Source organism: Phaseolus vulgaris, chromosome 9, assembly GCF_000499845.2.
Source record: "Phaseolus vulgaris cultivar G19833 chromosome 9, P. vulgaris v2.0, whole genome shotgun sequence".
In the NCBI taxonomy this organism is placed as follows: Eukaryota; Viridiplantae; Streptophyta; class Magnoliopsida; order Fabales; family Fabaceae; genus Phaseolus; species Phaseolus vulgaris.
Genome location: NC_023751.2, coordinates 3750668 through 3774248, shown reverse-complemented (window position 1 = coordinate 3774248; position 23581 = coordinate 3750668). Strand labels below are relative to the sequence as shown.

The 23581-nt window shown below is 37.5% G+C and overlaps 1 protein-coding gene across 1 annotated transcript; it reads left to right on the top strand.

The window, feature by feature from the left end:
• The first annotated feature begins 13525 nt into the window (after nucleotides 1–13525).
• LOC137822111 (uncharacterized) lies at nucleotides 13526–14781 on the top strand. Its single transcript, XM_068627012.1, has 2 exons — nucleotides 13526–13839; nucleotides 13968–14781. The coding sequence occupies exons 1-2, from the start codon at nucleotides 13526–13528 to the stop codon at nucleotides 14779–14781; spliced, it is 1128 nt and encodes a 375-aa protein (XP_068483113.1).
• Nucleotides 14782–23581: the final 8800 nt, after the last annotated feature.

The window sequence follows — 23581 nt, the reverse complement described above, 5'->3', positions numbered from 1 at the left end:
GATAAAGTTCCTTAATGTGATCAAAACCAAGATATTGAGAGGTTAAAAGATTTAGCAAGGTGTATCTTCTAGAAAGAGCATCCGCCACAATATTTATTTTGCCTTGCTTGTGTTTGATCACATAAGGAAATTGCTCAATGAATTCCACCCACTTAGCATGCCTCTTGTTAAGTTTGTTTTGGCTTTTCAAATATTTAAGAGATTCATGATCACTATGTATCACAAACTCTTTGGGAAAAAGATAGTGTTGCCAAGTAAACAAAGCCCTAACAAGTGCATATAATTCCTTATCATAGGTGGAATAGTTGAGATGACTTCCCTTCAATTTCTCACTAAAATAGGCTATGGGGTGGCCCTCTTGTAGGAGAACAGCCCCAATGCCTATGCTTGAAGCATCACACTCAATCTCAAATGTCTTAGTGAAATTAGGAAGGGCCAAGATGGGAGCATTAGTCAATTTTTCTTTCAAAGTATCAAAAGCATTTTGTTGTGCTTCTCCCCAATGAAAGACCACATCCTTTTTCACTATGTCATTGAGTGGTGCGGCAATGGTACCAAAGTTTGGGACAAATCTTCTATAGAAAGAAGCAAGCCCATGAAAACTTCGGACCTCATTCAAAGATTTCGGTGTAGGCCAATTTTGAATGGCCACCACCTTTGTTTTGTCCACATGGACCCCTTTACAACTCACAACAAACCCTAGGAATTCTATATGATCAAGAGCAAACATACATTTAGCAAGGTTAGCATACAAATGTTCCTTCCTAAGGGTTTCCAAAACTTGCCTAACATGCAACCTATGGTCATTCAAAGATAAGCTATAAATGAGAATGTCATCAAAGTAAACCACAACAAACTTACCAATGAAAGGTCTAAGAACATGATGCATGAGGCGCATGAAGGTACTTGGTGCATTAGTTAAACCAAAAGGCATAACTAACCACTCATATAAACCAAAGTTGGTCTTAAAAGCCGTCTTCCATTCATCACCCGGTTTGATACGGATTTGATTGTAGCCGCTTTTAAGATCAATCTTTGAAAAGATTTTAGAACCATGTAATTCATCCAACAAATCATCTAGTCTAGGTATGGGATGCCTATACTTAATGGTGATGTTATTTATGGCCCTACAATCCGAACACATTCGCCATGTGCCATCCTTTTTTGGCACTAAGATGATAGGCATAGCACAAGGACTCATGCTATCTTGTACCCACCCTTTCTCAATCAAAGCCTCAACTTGTTGGCGAATTTCCTTGGTTTCACTTGGATTGGTCCTATATGCGGGACGATTTGGTAAAGAAGAGCCCGGTATCAAATCAATTTGGTGCTCAATCCCTCTCAAAGGTGGAAGTCCATTTGGAGGATCTTGAAACACATCTTTGAACTCTTCTACCAAATTTCCCAAGCAATGAGGACTATCAACAAGTGATTCTATGCTAAGAGTTCTAGGGATGGCTAAAAAAAGAGGATGATGAGCCACTATTTCCCTTTCAATGTCACGCCTAGACACAAGGAGTGTAGGCTTAGAACTCTTATCTTTTTTATCTTTTTTATCTTTTTCACTCTCCCTCTTTTTCTTCATGATAACTTGGTCCTCATGGACTTCTCTTGGAGAGAGAGATTTTAAAGTAACCTTGTGACCATGGATTTCAAAAGATAATTTGTTGGTAAAGCCATCATGTAAAACTTTTCTATCAAATTGCCAAGGCCTTCCCAAAAGAACATGAGTGGCTTCCATGGGCACAACATCACATAATACCTCATCTTTGTATTTTCCAATGGAGAAATGGATGAGGACTTGTTTATTAACAATTATTTCTCCTACTTCACTAAGCCATTGTAACTTGTAGGGCTTTGTATGAGAGATAGTAGGCAATCCAAGCTTATCTACTACTCTTGTACTAGCCACATTTGCACAACTACCCCCATCCACTATCAAGGAACAAATGTTGTTTTGAATAAGACATCTTGTATGGAAAATATTTTCCCTTTGACTTTCATCAAAAGGTTGTGAAACTTGTCCAAGAAGTCTTCTCACAACTAACAAGTCCCCTTCAAGTGGACATTCGCTCTCTTCCTCACTAGATGCATGAGAATGCAATGAATGCTTTGAAGAATCCGAATCATGCTCACTAACTACAATGCCCTCATGCATGTACATACTTCGTTTGGAAGGACAATTTGCAGCAATATGACCATAACCCATACATTTAAAGCATTTAGTGTTAGATGTTCTAGTGGGAGACTTAGGTCTAGATGTTGATGGCTTAGATTCCTTGGGTTTGAAAGAAGAATCTTTGGAAGGATGTTTAGAAAAAGAAGTTTTGTTTCTCCAAGACTTGGAGTAGTATCCATTATTGGAAGCATTTTTAAAAGAGTTTTTCTTAGCAAGTTGGGCTTCCACCTTCATTGCAAGATGAACTAAAGAGCCCAATGATGAATACTCTTGTAACTCAACAATGTCTTGGATATCCTTCCTAAGACCACTCACAAACCTAGCAACCATGGCTTCTTCACTTTCTTCTAATTCAATTTTAAGCACAAGCGTCTCAAGCTCCTTATAATATTCATCCACATTTAGCGTGCCTTGTTGAAACCGTTGGAGTCTCAACATGAGGTCTTTCCTAAAATGTGGGGGCACAAACCTAGCGCGCATATGATCCTTTAAAGAGTTCCAAGAGTCCACGGGAGGACCCTTGTGATAGATAATGTCCTTTACAATTCCATGCCACCATTTCATGGCATAATCACTAAACTCTAGGGTGGCTAGCTTGAGCTTATGCTCATCTTGGATCTCATGGATCTCAAAAATTTGTTCACACTTAGCCTCCCAATCTAAATACACATTTGGATCACTAGAACCATTAAAACAAGGTAGTTTGACCGAAGGAAGCTTGGACTTTGCATCATGGTAGAAGCCATTGCCGTAGTGAATTCTTTCCCCTTGATGATGATGTCTTTGTCCATGGACTTGGGGTGGAGGTCTCCTTCTCCTATGCTCATCTTCACGGCCAACATCATTTGAAGAAGCTCTTGAAGATGGTCTATGAGAATGATGTCCATCATGGATAGAAGGAGATGGTCTAGATTGTTGGACCTCCATCTTTTGCATTTTTTCCTCCAACCTTCTAATTGTTCTTTGAGCTTCATGTAATTCACCAAGAATGGAAGCTTTGGAAGGAGAATTCTGCTTGTAGGAAGCATCACTTGAAGATCCAGCCATTTGTAAAAAAAAAAAAAAAAAAAAAAACAGCAAACACACAAAACAGCAAACAATTTAAAAATTAGCAAAAACAGTGAGCTTTGCAATTGAAACTGCCGAAGTGAATTTAAGGCTGAAAAAGATATCACTCTCAAAGAAATAATGTTCTTGCTCCAATCTGATCTTGAGGCCTTGGAATCCTCAAATGAAATATGTCAAAGCAAGCACACCAATCTTAAGAGCAAACCACCACAAAACCAAAGAAACAATAAAGACAAACAAGAAAAGGTATAAGCAAGGAAAGGTAATTGCAAAAGGAAAACTATATGTAAGACAAACTCAAAGAGTAAGAATGAAAGACAATCAAGAAAATAAAGAACTCAATGAGAAAAGTAGGCACACAAAAGAATACCTAAGGAAAAGCACTAGAGTAGATGAAGAAAACAAAAAATTTAGCTACTGGAAATTTTTTTTTTTTTTTTATGCAAACTGTGTTTGATATTCACTGATTTAACTGGAACGTTGTAGAGCGAACTGGATTATGAAATTTATACCACAGAAACTTCAAGATGTTAACTCAAAAATGGCACTGGAAACAATTAAAAAAAGTAAGCCAATTGAGAGAAATAAATTTTTAAAAATCACTGCCAGATTACCGTATTTTTTTCGGCAGGAATGTACACTTTTTTTATTTTATTTATCATTTTTTGTGTACTTCATATTTTTGAATGATTCTTTTTTCTATTCTTTTCTAACACTTTGAATATCTCAAATCCAGAATTTCAGAATTTTAAAGTACGTAAATCAGTTGCAATAAGGAAAAACAGTAAGCACTCTTTTCAGAAACAGAGGAATCCTAATAGGAATAAAAAAAAACAGAATGATGAACTAGCAAAGACATAATAGAAAATGATGTATTGGAACTTGTATAGGTCTAGAATACAAGTATGAACTCAATTCTAAAAAGAAAATGCACAAAGGATCAACATCAATTCAGAATATTATATGACACCAAAGCAAGAAACAATCAAAACAATAAAAGTACTACTAGAAGTAATGACATATATGGAATAACATGACTAAGACAAAACTTGACATGATTCAAAAATTAAAAGACACAACACAAATTGTAACAAGTGAAAGGAAGCTTAAGGTAAACTCTAGGAAGGATAATGCCATTCCAAAAGAGCAACCATACTCATAAGAATTATGAGTGCCATAAACCTTTCCACAAACACTTGGAGCAAAAGAAAAACAGCAATAATACTCAATTAAAATTCTAAAACAGAAACTTAAATTGCAAGAAATTAAAAAGAGCTCTTGAAATAAAGTGCACACAACTCAACAATTAAACAAGAATGAACCTAAGACTCATGATACCACATGATGTGATTCCAATAGCCACATAGAACAAGATTCTTGACACTTTGAGGAATCACCTTGAGCTGGAAAATATAGAGGCACTTTCTTAGAAGTTGGATCATGGTTCTAAGTCAAGAACTCACCAATAACAAGTACCAATTCCCAAACTCATTTGGTTGAACCAAATATTGTCAAATTGAATCAACAAAGGAAACATAAAATGAATTGACCAAACAGAATTATGCAAGAACACATAAGAACCGAACATAAAAGGAATTGAAAACAAAAACAGAACACATGTGCTGGAAAATGGAATAGCCGAACCAAAACATGCTCAAGAACACAAGACAACAAGAGTAATTGAAAGAGAAGAAAGGAAGGAGAAGAGAATGCTCATGAAGATGGAAGATAGGTTGGATGTTCACGCCACTAGAAGTATGGATGCTCCTAGATGAGTGTGGAAGCCGCCACTTGAGGAAACCATGGTCCTTCAAGATAAGACTAGAGTAGAAGCTCAAAAGCTCTCCAAATGCTCACTCCAATTTTGAGTATAGTTTCTTTAGATGAATTCAAATCTGAAATTTACAAGGAAGGCACCTCTATTTATAGCCTAAGGTGCTGAAAAATTGAAAGCTAAAACAAATCAAAATTCCCTCCAAAACAAGCTAGAACCGGCGCTCAAAAAGCAAAGCAAGGAAGGTGTGATCCTTTCCTTCACTTTGGCACCCCCTATTCTACTCCTACACCTATCTACTAATACACCCCCCTAAAGCTCCTAACTAAAGCCTAAAAGATGCTATAACAAAAGAGGTTTCTAAGGTTTCCCTCTAAGCACCTTCAACTAAAGACACTAAAAAAAGAGAAAATAAATGTCCTCTAGCTCCCAAGGCTTTGAACATGCTTCTTGTAATCCTTTGAGGTGGACTTTGACCTCATGGGCGTCCTCCATTTGTGCCTCCACCTCTTCTTGAGCTTGATGAGTGGCCTCCATGTTCTCTTGGGCTTGATCTCCATCAGAAGTTGTCTTTTAAATTAATAGTTTTACACCAATAAGTATTTTGGTGTAATACTTTATATTATGTGTTATTATTTTGGTAATAGACTCAAATTCTAGATGAATTTGAGATGCTAGTATTTGAAAGATCTAGATGTTATCTTCTGAATGAATTGATTCTTTATCGATTTCATTCTTATAGCTTGAGGAATAGAAACCAATATTTTCAAAATCTCTAGAACATAAAAGGGATAGTTACCAACCAGTGTAGAACAAGTTGCAAGTTAGATTTAGTTGTGTCATGGTTCAGTTTCAAATAGATATAAATTATGGAGAGTAAATAAACAGTATATGGAAGGATTAAAAGTTAAAACATGTGTTTTCATAGAGAGTAACAGAGTTATTTTCCAAGATGAAAGTAGGAATTTTCTTCTTTGATCCATAGTTTGGAAGATGTTAGTGTCGATAACGCAATATAAGATGGCTCTAACTAAACAACAAAGCTTAAAAGGAAATTTGAGATTTGGTGAGAAAAAAGTTTACAAGTTGATTTTTTCACCCTTAGAAGTATCAATGACATTGGTAAAGAGGAAAGATGAGACATCTTAGTTGTGCATATGTTTTAGTTAGACAAAGAAAACTATTGAAAGGCAACAGACAGAGAAATTACTTGGATAGGAGCAAAATTTTCATGCAGAATGGATGTTGTTTAGTTTATATAGATTTGAAAGCATTGTATGATTCAGAATTGACACACTCCTTTATGTTAAGTATGTAAGTGATGAATTTGAATTTTAATCTAGGGATGGATTGGCTATCTGCAAATCACATTCTCAAAGGTTGTGCTCAACAGAAGATAGTGTTTCCAAATTCCAATGAGTTAGAATCTATGTTTACTCAATAAATATGGTCTGAATTGAAGGAAGGATCAAGCTGTTTTATAATCTTAACTTAGATGGGAGTTAAGAATGAAGATGAGATGAGTAGTATACCTGTGGTGAAGGAATTCGTGGACGTATTTCCAAAAGAAATACATGGATTACCTCCTAAGAGAGAAGTGGCATTCTCCATTGATCCAGTACTTGGAGTTGGACCAGTGCCAATGGGACCTTACACAATGGCTCCAACCGAGTTGATTGAACTGAAAAAGCAAGTTGAGGATTTGTTGGAGAAATAGTTCATCAGGCCCAATGTAACTCCATGGGAGGGCTCTGATGCTTCTAGTTAAAAAGAAAGATGGAAGGTCTTAGTTGTGTGTAGATTACAGACACTTGAATAAGTTGACCATCAAGAACAAGAATCCTCTGCCCAAAATTGATGACTTGATGGATTAGTTACATGGAGCCTCAGTGTTCTCAAAGATTGATTTGAGATCTGGATACCACAAGATTTTGGCAAAGGCTGAAGATGTTCAGAAGACAACCTTTAGGTCTTGCAATGGACAATATGAATATGTGGTTATGCAGTTTGGAGTAACAAAATGCTCCATCTCTGTTCATGGATTACATTAATAGAAATTTCCGTCCTTTCTTGGATAAGTTTGTTGTAGTCTTTATAAACGACATACTTATTTATTCAAGGACCAAGGAAGAACATGAAGAGCATTTGAAGATAGTGTTGGGGATTCTGAGGCAGAAGCATTTATATGCTAAGTTCTCTAAGCGTGAGTTCAGGATGAAGGAAGTTAACTTCTTAGAGTATGTGATATCAGCTCAGGGGATCTCAGCGGGTCTAGCCAAGGTGGAGGTAGTGCTTCAAGGGGAAACAAACTAAGACAGTCTCAAAGATAAGAAGTTTTATGAGTCTAACTGGCTACTATCGGAGGTTTGTTGCATATTGTTCCAAGGTAGTAACACTTTGACACAACTAACTCACAAAGATCAATTTTTTTTACTTGGACTGACAAATGTGATCAGAGTTTCATCGAGTTAAAGAAAAGGTTTACTAGTGCTTCAGTGTTAGTGATTTATGATACAGGAAAATCTTTTGAGGTTTACTATGATGCTTCACATCAGGGATTATGTTGTGACTTGATGCAAGAGAAGAGAGCAATTCAATATGCTTAAAGGCAACTCAAGTTTCATGAGAGAAACTCTCCTACGCATAACTTAGAGTTGGCAGCTATGGTGTTTGTTTTGAAGATTTTGAGACATTATTTGTGTGGAGCTCAATTTCAGGTGTTCATTGACCATAAAAGTCTTAAATACTTGTTTGATTAAAAGGAGTTGAACATGAGGTAGAGAAGATGGATGGAGTTTTTGAAAGAATTTGATTTCCAAATGATGTATCATCAAAGGAAGGCTAATGTAGTTGCAGGTGTTTGAACAGGAAGTCATACAAGTGTCAATAATGAAGATTGAAGATTAGAAGTTGATAAAAAAAATCCATGTTAATCATATTAGTTGTAGTAAGTTAACTATAACTAATGATTTCCTTGGAATTATCAAGGAAAAGCAGTTAGAGGATCCTAATTTGAAGTGTACTGTGGATTGGCTAGGTATAGATCAGGCTAAGGATTTTGTGATGGGAGAAGATGAGATTGTGAGATTCAATAACAAAATTTGCATACCTACAAATGAAGAGTTGAAGAGAATTATCTTAGAAGAGGGTTAGAAGAGTCATCTTAGTCTACATCCTGGTATGAATAAGATATACCGAGATGTGAAGGAGTCCATTTGGTGGTCAGGCATGAAGAAAGAAATAGCTTGGTATGTTGTTGCATGCTTGACACGTCAGAAGACAGAGGTAGAGCATCAGAGACCTGGTGGTTTGTTGCAACAATTGGATATTCCTGAGTGGAAATGAGATAACATTGTTATGGATTTTTTTACTCATTTACCAAGATCAGTAAGAGGTCATGATGCAGTATGGGTGATAGTTGATCGAGTAACGAAGAATGCTTAATTTTTTCTAGTTAATTTGAGCATATATATGGAGTGCATGGAGTTGGCACAGTCGTACAGAGGAGAAATTGTGAGATTTCATGGAGTGCCTTCTAGTATTGTTTCGGATAGAGATCCCAGGTTTACTTCACGGGTTTGGTAGACTCTACAAGATTCTTTGCGAACTAGATTGAGAATGAGCTCAGCATATCATCCTCAAACAGATGGGCAGTCTGATGAGGACCTAGGAGAGAGTGCGCCTACTGACTAGGCCCAATCTCTGAGGAGGAAGACTAGGAGCATGCCTCAAGACATAAGGCCAGGTCAGGATTCTCCAGCCACTACCTCAGCACCTAGTTTTCCCTAGAGGATCACGAGGAGCAGAGCACAGACCTTAGGTGTTGAGCATCAGTTGGTTTCATTATTTTTAATTTCAGTAGAATAGGTGTCATTTAGCATAAAAGGAGGGGGTGAGCTATCATTTTGAGCTTGTTTTGACCTACCTTCTAGAATGTTAGGATGATGGTGCGGCATTGACCAAGGTCAATACCCTAGTCGCACCATATTTTCCCTTTTCCCAACATACCCCTCTTGTTTGTTTTCCAAGGCTTCTTCACTTATAAATAGGAGGCCTCTCTTATTGTATTTCCATGTTGAATTTTGAGAAGTAAAGAAACTATGCATAATTTGTGTGAGCTTATAATGAGACTTGTTTCCTCTTTACATGGTCTTATCTTGAAGAGTGTGAGACTCTCAAGTGGCGGCCCTTCGACTCATCTTGGTGGCCTCCACACCCCAAGTGGCGTGATCATCCTCACCATCCCTTCCCTAAGTTTCTTCTTCCAGTTTCCTTTCCATTTTCCATTCCATTTATGCTTTTAATTTCATATATTGTTCCTTGAATTGTGCTTTCGGGTTTTAGCTCATTTATTGAGTATGGATCATCATTTGGTTTGGCAATGACCACCATTGAGGCTTACCATGTTCCCATTTCATTTTCGCAATTGCATTCCATATTCACCATATCTTGTTTTTCCATCTTTGCCTTTGTGAAGTGAACTTTCACACTTACTTAACCAATTGATTAAGTTCGTGTCCAGTGTGAATCGTCCTTAGGTCCTCACCATTAATTGCTAAAATCTCAATCCTAAGTAAAGTGTTAAAAATGGCTAAATCTAAAATTAACTCACATCATAGTCCGAGAGAACGATCCATTCCTTAGAAGATCTATTGAGGATCATGTATTTTGGATCATTTGGGAAGTTGGGATGAGATGTTGTCTCTGGTGGAGTTCACTTATAATAATAGTTATCATGCCAGTATTGGGATGATACCATATGAAGCTTTGTATGGGAGGAAGTGCAGAACTCCTTTATGTTGGTATCAGAATGGTGTTAATTCAACAGACCACTGAGAAGGTGAAGCAGATACAAGACATAATGAAAGCTTCTCAAGTATGAAGAAATCCTATGCAGATAAAAGGAGAAAACCTTTGGAATTTGCAGTTGGAGACCATGTATTCATGAGAGTGACACCAACCAAGGGTGTAGAACGAGCTATCAGATCAAGGAAATTATCTCCTAAGTTTGTTGGACCATATCAAATCTTAAGAAAGATAGGTCCAGTGGCTTATGAGATTGCTCTACCTCCTCAATTAGCAAATTTGCATAATGTCTTTCATGTATCATAGTTAAGGAAGTATATCTTAGACCATAGTCATTGGAAGTGGATGATGTGCAAATCAAGGATAATATGTTTTTTAAAGTAAAACCATTTATGATTGAAGATCGTCAGCGTACACAACTTAGAGGCAAGATCATCACTATGGCATAGGTAGTGTGGGTTGATAGGTTTGATGATTCATCTTGGGAAATAGAAGAAACCATGAGAGAAACTCATCCATAACTCTTTTATGGTAAGTCAATTTTCAGGGACGAAAATTTTCTTGTAGGGTAGAATGTAAGGATCTAGAAAATAACCTTAGAGTGGAAGTGGTATATTTTAAATGGCAACTAAATATTTTATTATTAAAATGAAAAGAACATATAAATAGAAAAATCAGTTATTCAGGTTTCATTTTAAAAGAACCACCATTTTGACCTCCTCGATCATCAACTTGACGATTGGAGTTTGTAATTAGACTCCTGGCAGTGAACTCTACAAGATTGCCCGATAAAATAAGTTCATTCTAGGCTCCTTTTCCTTTGAGTTAGTTTTGATTTGGTTAGGTTTTTCTTTAGTTTAAACTTGCATGTGATGCTTTTATCTTCAAAAGTAGTCTCTGTTAGCTCAGGGTCCTAGTGGTATAGTTAGAATTTTTATCAAGACTTTGTGGTGCAGGTTAGGCTAACCTTGAGCTTTTGGTAGTTTGGAACTCTTACGGAGCATCTGCTCAAGTTCAAGTAAGGGAAGCTAGTTTTAAATTTTCAATAGAACCTTAGGCTAAAAGATCTGAATGTGGAGGTGACGTGGTCACCAATCTCAATTTTTTTTTAAGGATTGTCTCTTTTAAGAGTAAAGTAATAAATTAAATGAAAGGGTTGATTTTGATTATATAATGATTTGTAAGGTGAATAAGTTGATGAAAGTGTTGTGACTGAGAATTGAAAGTGGTTGAATGGTAATATAAATGAGTTGAATAGTATTTGTATAGTTTGTTGAATTACTTAAAATGTGATGTTTGATGAGAATTGGTTGTTTGACTTTAGATGATGTTTGATTTAGAAAGCATATATAAGTAAGAATTTTCATTTTTAACGTGTAGATTATTAAAATTATGAGTTGAATGATAATTGATTCAGGAATATAATAGGATTATGTAGATTTCTCTGCATATCTTGCTCAGGCGAGCTAATTCTTGCTCAAGCGGGAATAGAATGGAAAGATGGGGAGCTCTTGGGTCCATTCTCGCTCAATCGAGAAGGAATCTTGCTCAGGCAAGGCCTAGGATGAAATTTTGTGTGCGCTCTGCTTGAATCTCGCTCAAGCGAGGGAATTTTCGCTTGGCAGAACCCATTCTCGCTCAAGCTAGACTCTCTATAAAATAAACAAACATAATTTTTTTTGTTTGCTTTTGAAAGCCTAGTTTATTATTGCATATTATTTTTATGTGAAAAATCTAATTTTTATTTAAAAATATGGCTAAAGGAACTTAATTATGTGTTTTAGTGAATTTTGATATATGTTTGGATTGTTCAGAAAGTTTAAAATATGTTGTGATTGAATGGTGTATTGATGTGTTAAATGAAGTGTGAAATGATGCGAAAGGGTGATCAAAACATAGTATTTTCAAGAAAGGAAATACCATGTTGAGATTGTTATTATGGTGTATTGATCTGTTAGGTCCCGATCCAATGAGACAATCCTAACTCTACTAATATAATGAAATCACATATATGAAGTTATTTAGTTGGTGAGAGTCGATGGAGGTTCATATGACTTTGTCTACGGTTTGAAATATAATCTATTTTTCAGGTCATATGAATTTACCCTGTCATACGAGATGATGAGATATTGAGATGTTTATGCACACGGCTGTGTGGATTCACAACGAGTAGTATGACAAGTGCTGATCTCAGGATTCTAATTTCAATACATGAGTCTTCTAGAAGTAGAGTCAAGTTTCTATATGTTGTGAGTCCATAAAAGTCTGACATGAGAAAAATGAATTGTAAATTTTTTATAAACACTTGATGGTATGTGTAATGCATGAGAATTGATGTCTTTATATGGATGTTAAAATTTATATTTATATTATCAGTTTTAAAAATAGCTAGTGTACTGGCCAGACCTCGAACATCGGCTGAAGAAGAGGTCGGCATCAGACGTCAAAATCGGACTTCGGTGGTCCGATAATAATAATGGGTCACGTAAGCTGGGCCCCACAAAAAGTATGAGTTAACATGAGTAAACACCCATATACTAGAAAGTCCTAAATCACGAGATGATCATGCATGGCGTGTGTATAGTACATTCGGGTACGACTTAAGCAAGTGTTCCCTAGAGGCACTAAGGCCCGTAAGGGTTAGGGTTTTCGGGGAAAGACTGCATGCATGACACATGAATAATTAGGGCACTCACAGAACAGATGACGCCGTAGCGCTGGTACAAAAGTTGTGTCGCGGTTGCGCTAAGCTTGTGCAACGCGTCACAAGATGCCTCACCAGCGAACCCTAATTCCACTTAAGGAAAGATCCTTGAGGGATAGGGAAGTTGACCTAATTACAGCCTATATAAAGAGTGGTAAGAATCCTAGAAAAGGTACGTCGTTTCTAAGACTGAAATTGCTTTACATACTTACTGTTTCTTAGCCCAGTACTGACTTGATTGTCGGAGTCCAAACAACAGGTAGGGCCCCAAGGAGAGAGCGGAAACCACCAGGAGATAGGAGGAGCCACCATCTGCCTTTGATGTCAATGGCGGCTGAGTCAACCGGTGAAAACTAGGTCCCATTCACAATCATGTTGAGAGCCAAATAGCAACAACTCATGGAGACCAAACGTGTCCTTCAGCAGGTGGTAGCAGCGTTCAGGGTTGATCAGGATCGTTTCCAGGTCGACCTGGCCGCGTCACAAGCAAGCAATGAAGAGTTGCGCAAAATTAACGAGGAACTGCGCAGGAGTTTGCAGCATGTAGGAGAACGTACGGTGGATGAGCGAGTCCCGCCCATGCCAGTTAGGGCTCGCCCCATGCCATTCTCTCAGACGATCATGGACACTGTGATACCAACAACATTCATGGGCCTGAAGGTCACCTTCACAGGTGTAGAGGCCCACATGCCCATATCACAGCTTTCCACACCTAGATGATGCTTTCAGGAGGCTCCGACGCCATGCACTATAAGTTGTTCATGAGTACGCTGTCAGGCACAACATTGGACTGGTTCGTCAGTCTTCCTGATGAACACATTACTTCGTTCCATCAATTCTCAACGTTGTTCAAAGAACAGTACATTGTCAACTTGCCTCCCCCTCAGTGTCTTACGATCTTTTTGACGTAAAGCAATACCAGGGAGAGTCATTGAAAGATTTCTTAAAAAGATTCGGGGCACAGGTGGTGAAGCTGCACACCAAGGACGAAGACATGACAGTGCATGCCTTCAGGAAGGGAGTGCTGCCAGGACCCTTCAGTGATTCACTAATAAGATGTCGCCCCAAGACGTTTTGCGAGATCAAACGTCGAACTGTGGCCCACATTGTCACAGAAGGAGAAGTCACAGAAAAGCGCGGTAGCGTTGGCCCTATTCGACCTCGGGGAACCGCTCGTCCTCAGCCTATGAGGGTACATGAGGCCACAATGGAGAAGAATGCCCCGGGAGCACAACCACTGTATGAAGCAAGGAAGCCCCAAATCAGGGCACGTACGAGAGAAAACGCCCCACCAGACACAGTTTTCAGGTGGACCTTAAGGAGCTTATCGCCATCCCCGAAGTGGCCGGCAGATTAAAGTCTCCACCGAAGACCGATAAGAGGCTAGGGCCCAGCAAAAACGCTTGGTGCGAGTTCCATCAAACTTTTGGCCACAGCCTGCGCAACTGTCTGACATTGGGATTTCAGTTAGATGAACTGGTAAGGAACGGTTTCTTAAAGGACTACCTGCAAGAGCCGCAGGGGGCCCTGACGTCAGCGGCCCCAACAGGAGATCAGGGGCACGAGGTGCCCATTCATGGAGAGATCAGCACCATCGTTGGAGGATTCTCAAAAGGAGTGTGTACCGCCTCCCAGCGTAAGAAATATGCCAGGGGAGTGATGACAATAGAAGCACAGGAGTCAGACCAGACACCCAAGCCCGACCTTGTCTTCACCAAGACTGACTTGCAGGATGTGGTCCCACACAACAATGACCCAGTGGTGATCTTTGTGGTGACAGTGGGCAGAAAGGTACATTGCGTCCTTGTTGACCAGCGAAGCTCGAACGACATGATGTTCAGGTCGACCTTCAACAAACTACATCTATCTCCTGACCAGTTGAGGCCTTACGACTACTGCCTGTATGGTTTCGTGGGAGACCAGGTAGAAGTGCGGGGGCACGTAGAGTTGAGGACAACCTTCACTGACGACACGACTTCCCGCACTACTAACATTAGGTACCTTGTTGTTAATGCTCCCTCAGCCTATAACATACTTTTGGGCAGGCCTGCTTTGAACAAGATTGGAGCAGTAGCCTCTTCGAGGCATATGAAGATGAAGTTGCCTTCCCTTGAAGGAGAAGTGATCACCATGAAGTCTGATCAAAAGGAGGCTAAAAGGTGTTACAAGAACAACCTCAAGACCAAGAGAGGAGTGTGTGCAGTCACCACCCAACCTCCAAAGGAAGAAAGGGTCCCCCGAGAGAGATGACCCGAGCCTGCAAAAGAAGTATTGGAGAGGGAGATCGGGGGAAAGAAGTTCAAGCTTGGCAATTCTTTAGGCCAAGAGACGCAAAACCAAATTGTTGAGGTCATAGCACGACACATGGATGATTTTGCATGGTCAGCCTCAGATATGCTTGTGCAGGACCTTTCAAGTTCAAAAACAACAACACAAACAAACTAGGGATTTGTCTTCATCAAATAGGGGGAGATTGTTGAACAAGATGCTTTGATGTCTCCAAATCAAAGAGGAAAGCTTGAAGACCTTGCTGTTGGGTGTGTGTGTGTTGTCTAATTGTTTGGAACTTGTTAATTCACTCCTTAAGATGATCCAAGTTCATTTGAATCCTTAACCTTTTGAAAAGATGAGTTTTTTAAAATGTTGTTAAAATTTCAACAAGTTGTTTCAAATAACAGGTTGTTTTACCTTAGCAGGTTTTGAAAAGCTTGACTTTGTTGTCAAGTCAATTCAACCTGTTTCGACAAAACAATCGATTGTTTTCCTGAAAACCTTAACAGAATTTTGTTAAGTGGTTTTAATATGTTTTAAATGATCCTAACTAACTTGGCTCCTTTATTAAATGGTTTTGACCACTTGGTGGGTCGATATAAAGGTAGTCTCAGATATGCTTGTGCAGGACCTTTCAAGTTCAAAAGCAACAACACAAACAAACTAGGGATTTGTCTTCATCAAATAGGGGGAGATTGTTGAACAATATGCTTTGATGTCTCCAAATCCAAGAGGAAAGCTTGAAGACCTTGCTGCTCGGTGTGTGTGTGTGTTGTCTAATTGTTTGGAACTTGTTAATTCACTCCTTAAGATGATCCAAGTTCATTTGAATCCTTGACCTTTTGAAAAGATGAGTTTTTTAAAATGCTGTTAAAATTTCAACAGGTTGTTTGAAATAACAGGTTGTTTTACCTTAGTAGGTTTTGAAAAGCTTGACTTTGTTGTCAAGTCAATTCAACCGATTGTTTCGACAAAACAATCGATTGTTTTCCTGAAAACCTTAACAGAATTTTGTTAAGTGGTTTTAATATGTTTTAAATGATCCTAACTAACTTGGCTCCTTTATTAAATGGTTTTGACCACTTGGTGGGTCGATATAAAGGTAGTCTTAGATATGCTTGTGCAGGACCTTTCAAGTTCAAAAACAACAACACAAACAAACTAGGGATTTGTCTTCATCAAATAGGGAGAGATTGTTGAACAAGATGCTTTGATGTCTCCAAATCCAAGAGGAAAGCTTGAAGACCTTGCTGCTGGGTGTGTGTGTGTTGTCTAATTGTTTGGAACTTGTTAATTCACTCCTTAAGATGATTCAAGTTCATTTGAATCCTTAACCTTTTGAAAAGATGAGTTTTTTAAAATGCTGTTAAAATTTCAACAGGTTGTTTGAGATAACAGGTTGTTTTACCTTAGCAGGTTTTGAAAAGCTTGACTTTGTTGTCAAGTCAATTCAACCGATTGTTTCGACAAAACAATCGATTGTTTTCCTGAAAACCTTAACAGAATTTTGTTAAGTGGTTTTAATATGTTTTAAATGATCCTAACTAACTTGGCTCCTTTATTAAATGGTTTTGACCACTTGGTGAGTCGATATAAAGGTAGTTTTACGCTCCTAATCTTGGAGTAAGAGAAAGAGTTTATCAAAACATTTTTTCCAAGATTTAAAAGAGCTTTGGATCATTCTTAAGTGTGTGGAATAGGATTGGGTTGTAATTCTGATCTTTAAACTTTGTAATACCCATGTGTATTCTATTCCCTTCTTCCTTGATTACTGTATTTCTGTAGTTGTGTTGCCAAGGAGTGTTGTGTGTTCTTGAGGTGTTCAAGATCAACATTCTTGGTGTGGTTTGCCAAAGGTAGTGTGTTTCTTGAGGGGTTCAAGGTCACTACTTTTGTGTGTGATGTTTGTAATCTGGTTTTGATTGCATAGTGGATTACCTAGTGGTTTCTGGGGACTGGATGTAGCTCTTGGTGTAAGAGTGAACCAGTATAAATATATTTGTGTGATTCTCTCTTTCCCTGATCTCACATATATCTGTTTTAAGTTGTTTTCATTAATTGCTGATAAAAACAACCGATTGTTTCGACAAAACAACCGATTGTTTTTCTGATATCATCTTAAAACAGTTTTGGGTATTTGTTTCCTTGATTCTTTTCTTTGTAATTCAGCATTGATTTTCATTATACCTACAAAGTTTGAGAAAATCCCTCTTAAGCAATTCACCCCCCTCTCGTTTAAGGCCATATTCTAACATATCATTGATAAGTAAGTACATTATAAACTTATGTATGTTACTAATTAAGCATCTACTAACGTGGTTTTTTGTATTAATTAGCTCATGGCATGGATATAATATCCTAAAAGGTCGATCCAGTTAAAATTTTCAAAATTTGAACTCGATAAAACTAAAGGTTTGTAATTTTTTTTTCTTTCTCTTTTCATTGTTTATCAATATTAACTTTTACTTTTTATTGAATTATAGTGTAATAAACAACTATGAAGCTATGAGTGATGGAAGAGGGCCAAGCACAACCTCATATAAAAAGACAAGAGCCAAGACGTGAGCATTCAAAGCCAAACCAAGAGCGTCTAGGCCAAAGGAAGGAGCGTCTAGGCCAAAGTGAAGAGCGTCTAGCACAAGGTGGAGAGCGTCTAAAGGGAGAGCGTCTAGAAGGAAGGGTAGACCGTCTAGGACCTATTACTAGGTCCATCACCAAGCTACGGATGTGAGACTTGGGCCAAGCTATGGATGGGAGAAGAAGCAACTTGTATATGCTACATGAAGGCCCATTAAGGATAGCTTAGTATTAGTTGTGGTGTAAATAGCATAAACTTGATTCCATGAGACTTGACCTAGATTTGCTAAAGATTTGGTCACTTTCTAGAAGGATTCTCCACATGGCCATTTGCTCCATGTGATGTAAATTTGCATTTCATTTTGATTAGCATTAGGGTTGCATTATGGTCGTCCTTAGCCTATAAAAGGAGGAGCCTACACCTTGTATTTTCAAGATTGAATAGAGTATTGTTATGCTGCCAATTTAGTGCCATACATTACTCCTTGCCTAGCTTCTAGGTTTTAATCTTCATTTCACCACCTTCAAAGGGGCTGGCCGAACCTCCCCATTTCCACACTCTTCATGCACCTTCAAGGTCACCACACCTCTTAGGAGGACCTTGTTCATCTCTTCCATTAAGCTTTCGCACCATCTTCCACAAACATCCAAGAAGAGCTCATAGGAAATCCATCATTTGGTATCATGAGCTATGGTTCTTCAAAGATGAGTATCTCTTTGTCTTTTCTTTTGAGTTCTTCTTATTTCCTAGTTGTTCATCTTGTTTCCATATTGTCTTGCTGTTTTAATTTTCATTTTTGAATTGGTGTGCTGTTTGGAATTTCCAATCGGTGCATCTTGTTCAATTGTTCTTGAGCAATCTTTGTGCAATTTTTGGTAGGATTCCATATAGTTTGTGTTGCTGTTTTATTTTAGGTATTTGAGTCCTTATTGCAATTTTAATTGGTTCATATTGTGTTCATTTGAGTCTTTTAATTTCTGAATCTATATGTGTTTTGTCTAGTCATGTTTCTTCCAAAAATGTCATCAAATCCTAGTAGTACTTTTTTTGGCTTATTTGTTTCTTGTTTTTGGTATAAATGCTTGATCTGAATCTGCTGTGTTTTTTATCCTTTGGTGCTTTTTATTTTTAGCTTGAGTTCATATTTGTGCTTAGATCTACACAAATTCCATTTCACCAATTCCATTGTGTTTTTCTTTTGGTATATCTTGTTGTTTTTTCCAGATTTACAGAATTTCCTGTTTTGCATAACTCTGTGTTGGTTGTTTTGCTTAAGAAAATTATTTTCCCACATAATAAAATTCTGAGCCTCTGGATTTTGCAAGATTGAGGTGTTAGAGAAAGGACAAAAAAAGAATCAGTTCAAAAAAATCAATAGAAAAAAAATGATAAATATTATAAAAACAGTGTGCAATCCTGATGCTACAATTGGCGTAACTGGGCACTGATTTTAGAAAATTTATTAAAACAAAATGGTGCATGCGTTTGGAGTGAAACCAACGCCAGAATTTTGTTAAGATCTTAATTTGTTTGCATATAAATTTTCAGAAGCAAATTTTAAAAGGCCAACTCAGCATAAATCAGTGAAAATCACGCTCTCTGGACCACAACAATTATTTCAGTGGTGCTGTTTTTTATTTTGAAATCAAATCTAGTGCTATTCCTTAGGTTCCATTTTGTGTGCCATCCTTTCTTTGAGTACCTTTTTATTTGCTTGTCTAATTTCTTTGGAACTCTTTCTAGTTGTCACATTAAATTCCTTTTGTGTGGTACTGTTTTTCAAATTAATTTGTTTCTTGCTTTAATTCTTTGACCCCTAAGCTTGGTGGTGGATTAATTATCAATTGGTACTTGATTGAGTGGGATTTGACTTGAGGGGAGTCTAGTTGCTTAATAGGTGCTGGATTGAAGAATTAATTACCTAATTCCAAGAGGAACAAAGGCAAGGGGCAAAAACAAACACCTTCTAAATACACCACATACATTGGAAGGCCCAACAAAGAAGAGACAACAAAAAGAAGTGCAAATAGAAAAATCAACAAAAGGGAGTTCATCTAATTTCTTTCAACTTAACTCTTGTTAATTACTTGTTTAATTACGCAATTAGACGGTGAGTGTGTCTTCAAGGGCTCCAAGTGTCCAAGAAGCCTCACCTAGGGCCGACTAGTTTAGAACTATCTAGTTTAGCAATTGTTAATTGTTTTAATTGCATCTCTTTGCTTTAATTAGCTACGCTTATTAATTGTCTTTGTATTGTTTAAAGCTTAGTTAAATTTGCTTGGTTGATTAGATAGTTTGCATTGTTCCTTACATTCAAAATTTGATTTCTCCAACTTGATTGTGTTTTAAGTGGTTTACTAAGAGAAAGATTTGTGTGAAGATTTGGAGGGATAGTTTTTGGCTAAGGCAAGACTTGGTATTTAAGTAGTCCATTGTGACTCACCTCTCTTACTTGGAAAACTACCTTCTTTAACTTCCCTAATTTTTCTCAAAGTAAAACACTTCTATACACAAAACTCTAGTCATGTCTTCTCATTCTGCAAAGTCTATGGAAAGTGATATGAAGTCCATAAAATCCCTTTTGAAACAACTTGCAAAGGATGTTCAACTCATTTCATCTAAACAATTGGAGAATGAGGCCAAAACTAATAAATTGACTAAAGCAAAGGATGAGAAGTCTCAAATTTCAAAAAAATTACATTCTCATGCATATAGCTCTCAAGTTTATGATTCTTTTGGGGAAGAAAGTCTTGGGATAAATGAACCACCCCCTAGGAGAGCTAGAAAAGAGAGACAAGAAGACCTAAAGGAGGTTAAGGTAGAGCTACCTCATTTCTATGGAAAAGAAGATGTAGAAACATATCTATATTGGGAGATGAGGGTAGAGCAATTGTTTGCTTACAACCATGTGAGTGAAGAAAAGAAAGTACCCTTAGCTACCTTAAGTTTTCAATGTGATGCTATGTATTGGTGGAATGCCCTAAAAAGAGAGAGACATCTCCACAAGGACCCTCCCATTACATCTTGGAATGACCTTAGGGGAGCCTTGAAATGTCGCCATATTCCCTCACATTACAATAGGAAGTTGATGGACAAGCTCCAAAGACTTCATCAAAAAGATATGAGTGTAGAAGAATATTGGCAAAAGATGATATCATATATTGAGAGGGAAAGGATTAACAAGGACAACCATACCACCATAGCTAGGTTTCTAAGTGGTCTCAAACTTGAGATAAGAAACAAAGTTGAACTTTTACCTTATAGAGATTTAAATGACTTGATTCAACTTAGCATTAAAGTTGAAAAACAAATTTTGAGAAAACAATCAAGTCAAAAACAAAGTTCATACTATGTATCTTATGAAAAGGAAGAGTTCCATAGAGGGGAAGAACATATACAAGAACCATCTCTAGAAATTTCCCAAAACCTAACCAAGCATATCTCTCACACTCAAGCTAGAGAAATTCCATGTTTAGAATACCTTGGCAATGATCAATTAGCATCTCAATGTTCCAATGAAAGATCTATGATCTTAAGGGACAAAGATGAGAATAGTAGCCAAGAAAAAGAAGCTAGTGAGAGTGATGAAAATGTAAAAATAGAAAAGAAAGAGAACCTTGTGAAACAAAAGGCGTGGGAGAAGAGTGTTCCTTCCCACAAGGTCATTCAACAAGGCAAGCACATTGAAAATACCCTTGAAAACATGCTTCTTGTTGAACAACCTAGCCTTACCTCTTGTAAAGGAACACTTGCAAGCATGAGCAAAAAAGAAGAGTCTTTAAAAGAAGCTTGCATAGATAAAGATAAAGTAGATTATTTCTCATATGTGCTAGGATATCACCAAGTGAATGTCAAGTTATCTATAAGCATCTACAAAAACAAATTTTTATGTGAAGTAGTGCCTAAAGAAACTTGTCATGTCTTATTGAGACAACCATTGCAAAGTGTACAAATTCTCATAAACAATGGTTGTAACAACGAGACTATCTTTACACATAAGAGAAAAAGTCTTCATGAAGGAGAACTCATGGGCCAAATTAAAGTTGATAAAACTCTAGAGCTTTTAAAAGGAAAACTTTTGTCACCCATGAGAAAAGAGGTTCAAAGACATTACCTTAGGTACAATTCTTGTTTTCAAACTACACCTAAGGCAATGTCTCAAGAACTCTATACTCCTTCACCTTTTGTAAATGATCCTTGGGAAGACACAAACTTCATATTAGAGCTTCCTAGGACAACAAAAGGTTTTAATTCGATTTTCATGGATAAACTCTTCTCTAGAGAAGTGCTACATCTTCATGGTTTATCCTCAAGCATAGTGTTGGATAGAGCTCCAAATTTCGCAAACCATGATTTGAGGATTCTCTTTGGAAAACTTGCAACTAAGTTGTACACTTTAAATTCTTATCATCCTCAAAGGCATGGTCAAAATACATTTGAAAATCTAGCTCTTTCTACTATGCCTAGAATAATCATAAAGGACAAACACAACTCTAGAGATGAGCATACATACCATAAAGTAGTTCACAAAACTACTTGTATTTCTACTTTTGAGGTTATATGTGGGCTAAATCATCTTTCTCCTTTTAAGTTGTTACCATCTCCTATAGGATTTATGCCTAAAGAGAAAGTAACCACAAATGAACATTTCAAAATGCATAAGATGATTAGAGAACACGTACAACAATCAAAAGAGAAACATTGTCCAAAGTTGCCAAAACCAAAAGAAAAACAAAAATGGCAACATAGTAAAATTGATTTTCAAACTAACACCTATGCTTTATTTGATGATTTCTATAGGTGGACGTTTGATCCAGGAGGACAAGCTTTGGCGAAACAAGAGGCTACTAATTCGAGATCAAGTTTGTAGATCCGAGGATAGATCTTCTCAAGAAGGAGGAGATGATGGACACCATCCAGCCACATCCATCCCCCTAGTTGAAGAAAAAGTGTTGGATTTGAGGACAAATCCTTTTCAAGAGGGAGGGGATGATGGAAGAGGGCCAAGCACAACCTCATATAAAAAGACAAGAGCCAAGACGTGAGCATCCAAAGCCAAACCAAGAGCGTCTAGGCCAAAGGAAGGAGCGTCTAGGCCAAAGTGAAGAGCGTCTAGCACAAGGTGGAGAGCGTCTAAAGGGAGAGCGTCTAGAAGGAAGGGTAGACCGTCTAGGACCTATTACTAGGTCCATCACCAAGCTACGGATGTGAGACTTGGGCCAAGCTATGGATGGGAGAAGAAGCAACTTGTATATGCTACATGAAGGCCCATTAAGGATAGCTTAGTATTAGTTGTGGTGTAAATAGCATAAACTTGATTCCATGAGACTTGACCTAGATTTGCTAAAGATTTGGTCACTTTCTAGAAGGATTCTCCACATGGCCATGTGCTCCATGTGATGTAAATTTTCATTTCATTTTGATTAGCATTAGGGTTGCATTATGGTCGTCCTTAGCCTATAAAAGGAGGAGCCTACACCTTGTATTTTCAAGATTGAATAGAGTATTGTTATGCTGCCAATTTAGTGCCATACATTACTCCTTGCCTAGCTTCTAGGTTTTAATCTTCATTTCACCACCTTCAAAGAGGCTGGCCGAACCTCCCCATTTCCACACTCTTCATGCACCTTCAAGGTCACCACACCTCTTAGGAGGACCTTGTTCATCTCTTCCATTAAGCTTCCGCACCATCTTCCACAAACATCCAAGAAGAGCTCATAGGAAATCCATCAATGAGTGTGGCTATTACATTATGCAATGGATGATTACCATTGTAAAACTAGGCCTTGAAAGAGATTGGCATGAGGTAACATGATGGTTAATTATATTTATAATTCTTTAACATATATGTACATCTTAAAACTAATTTATGTCAACCGTATATTGTAATGCAGTTCTTCACGGATGAGCAACCAATGTCTTCGGAAGACATTCTTGGTCCACATATTTCCTAAATTTTTATAACTCTAGGATAGCTGATGATCAATAGTGTAGTGTAGGAATTAGATATATATATATATATATATATATTAGTATTTGTAATACAATTTTATGGATATATAAAATTTGATTCTCTCAATTTATGTCTTTGTCTGGTTGGGTTATAATTGAATAGGTTAATTTATATGGGAATTTGCATTAAACAGATTGAACTAAAAAAAACAACGATTTACAACGGTCGCTATTTACATAGCCGCATTT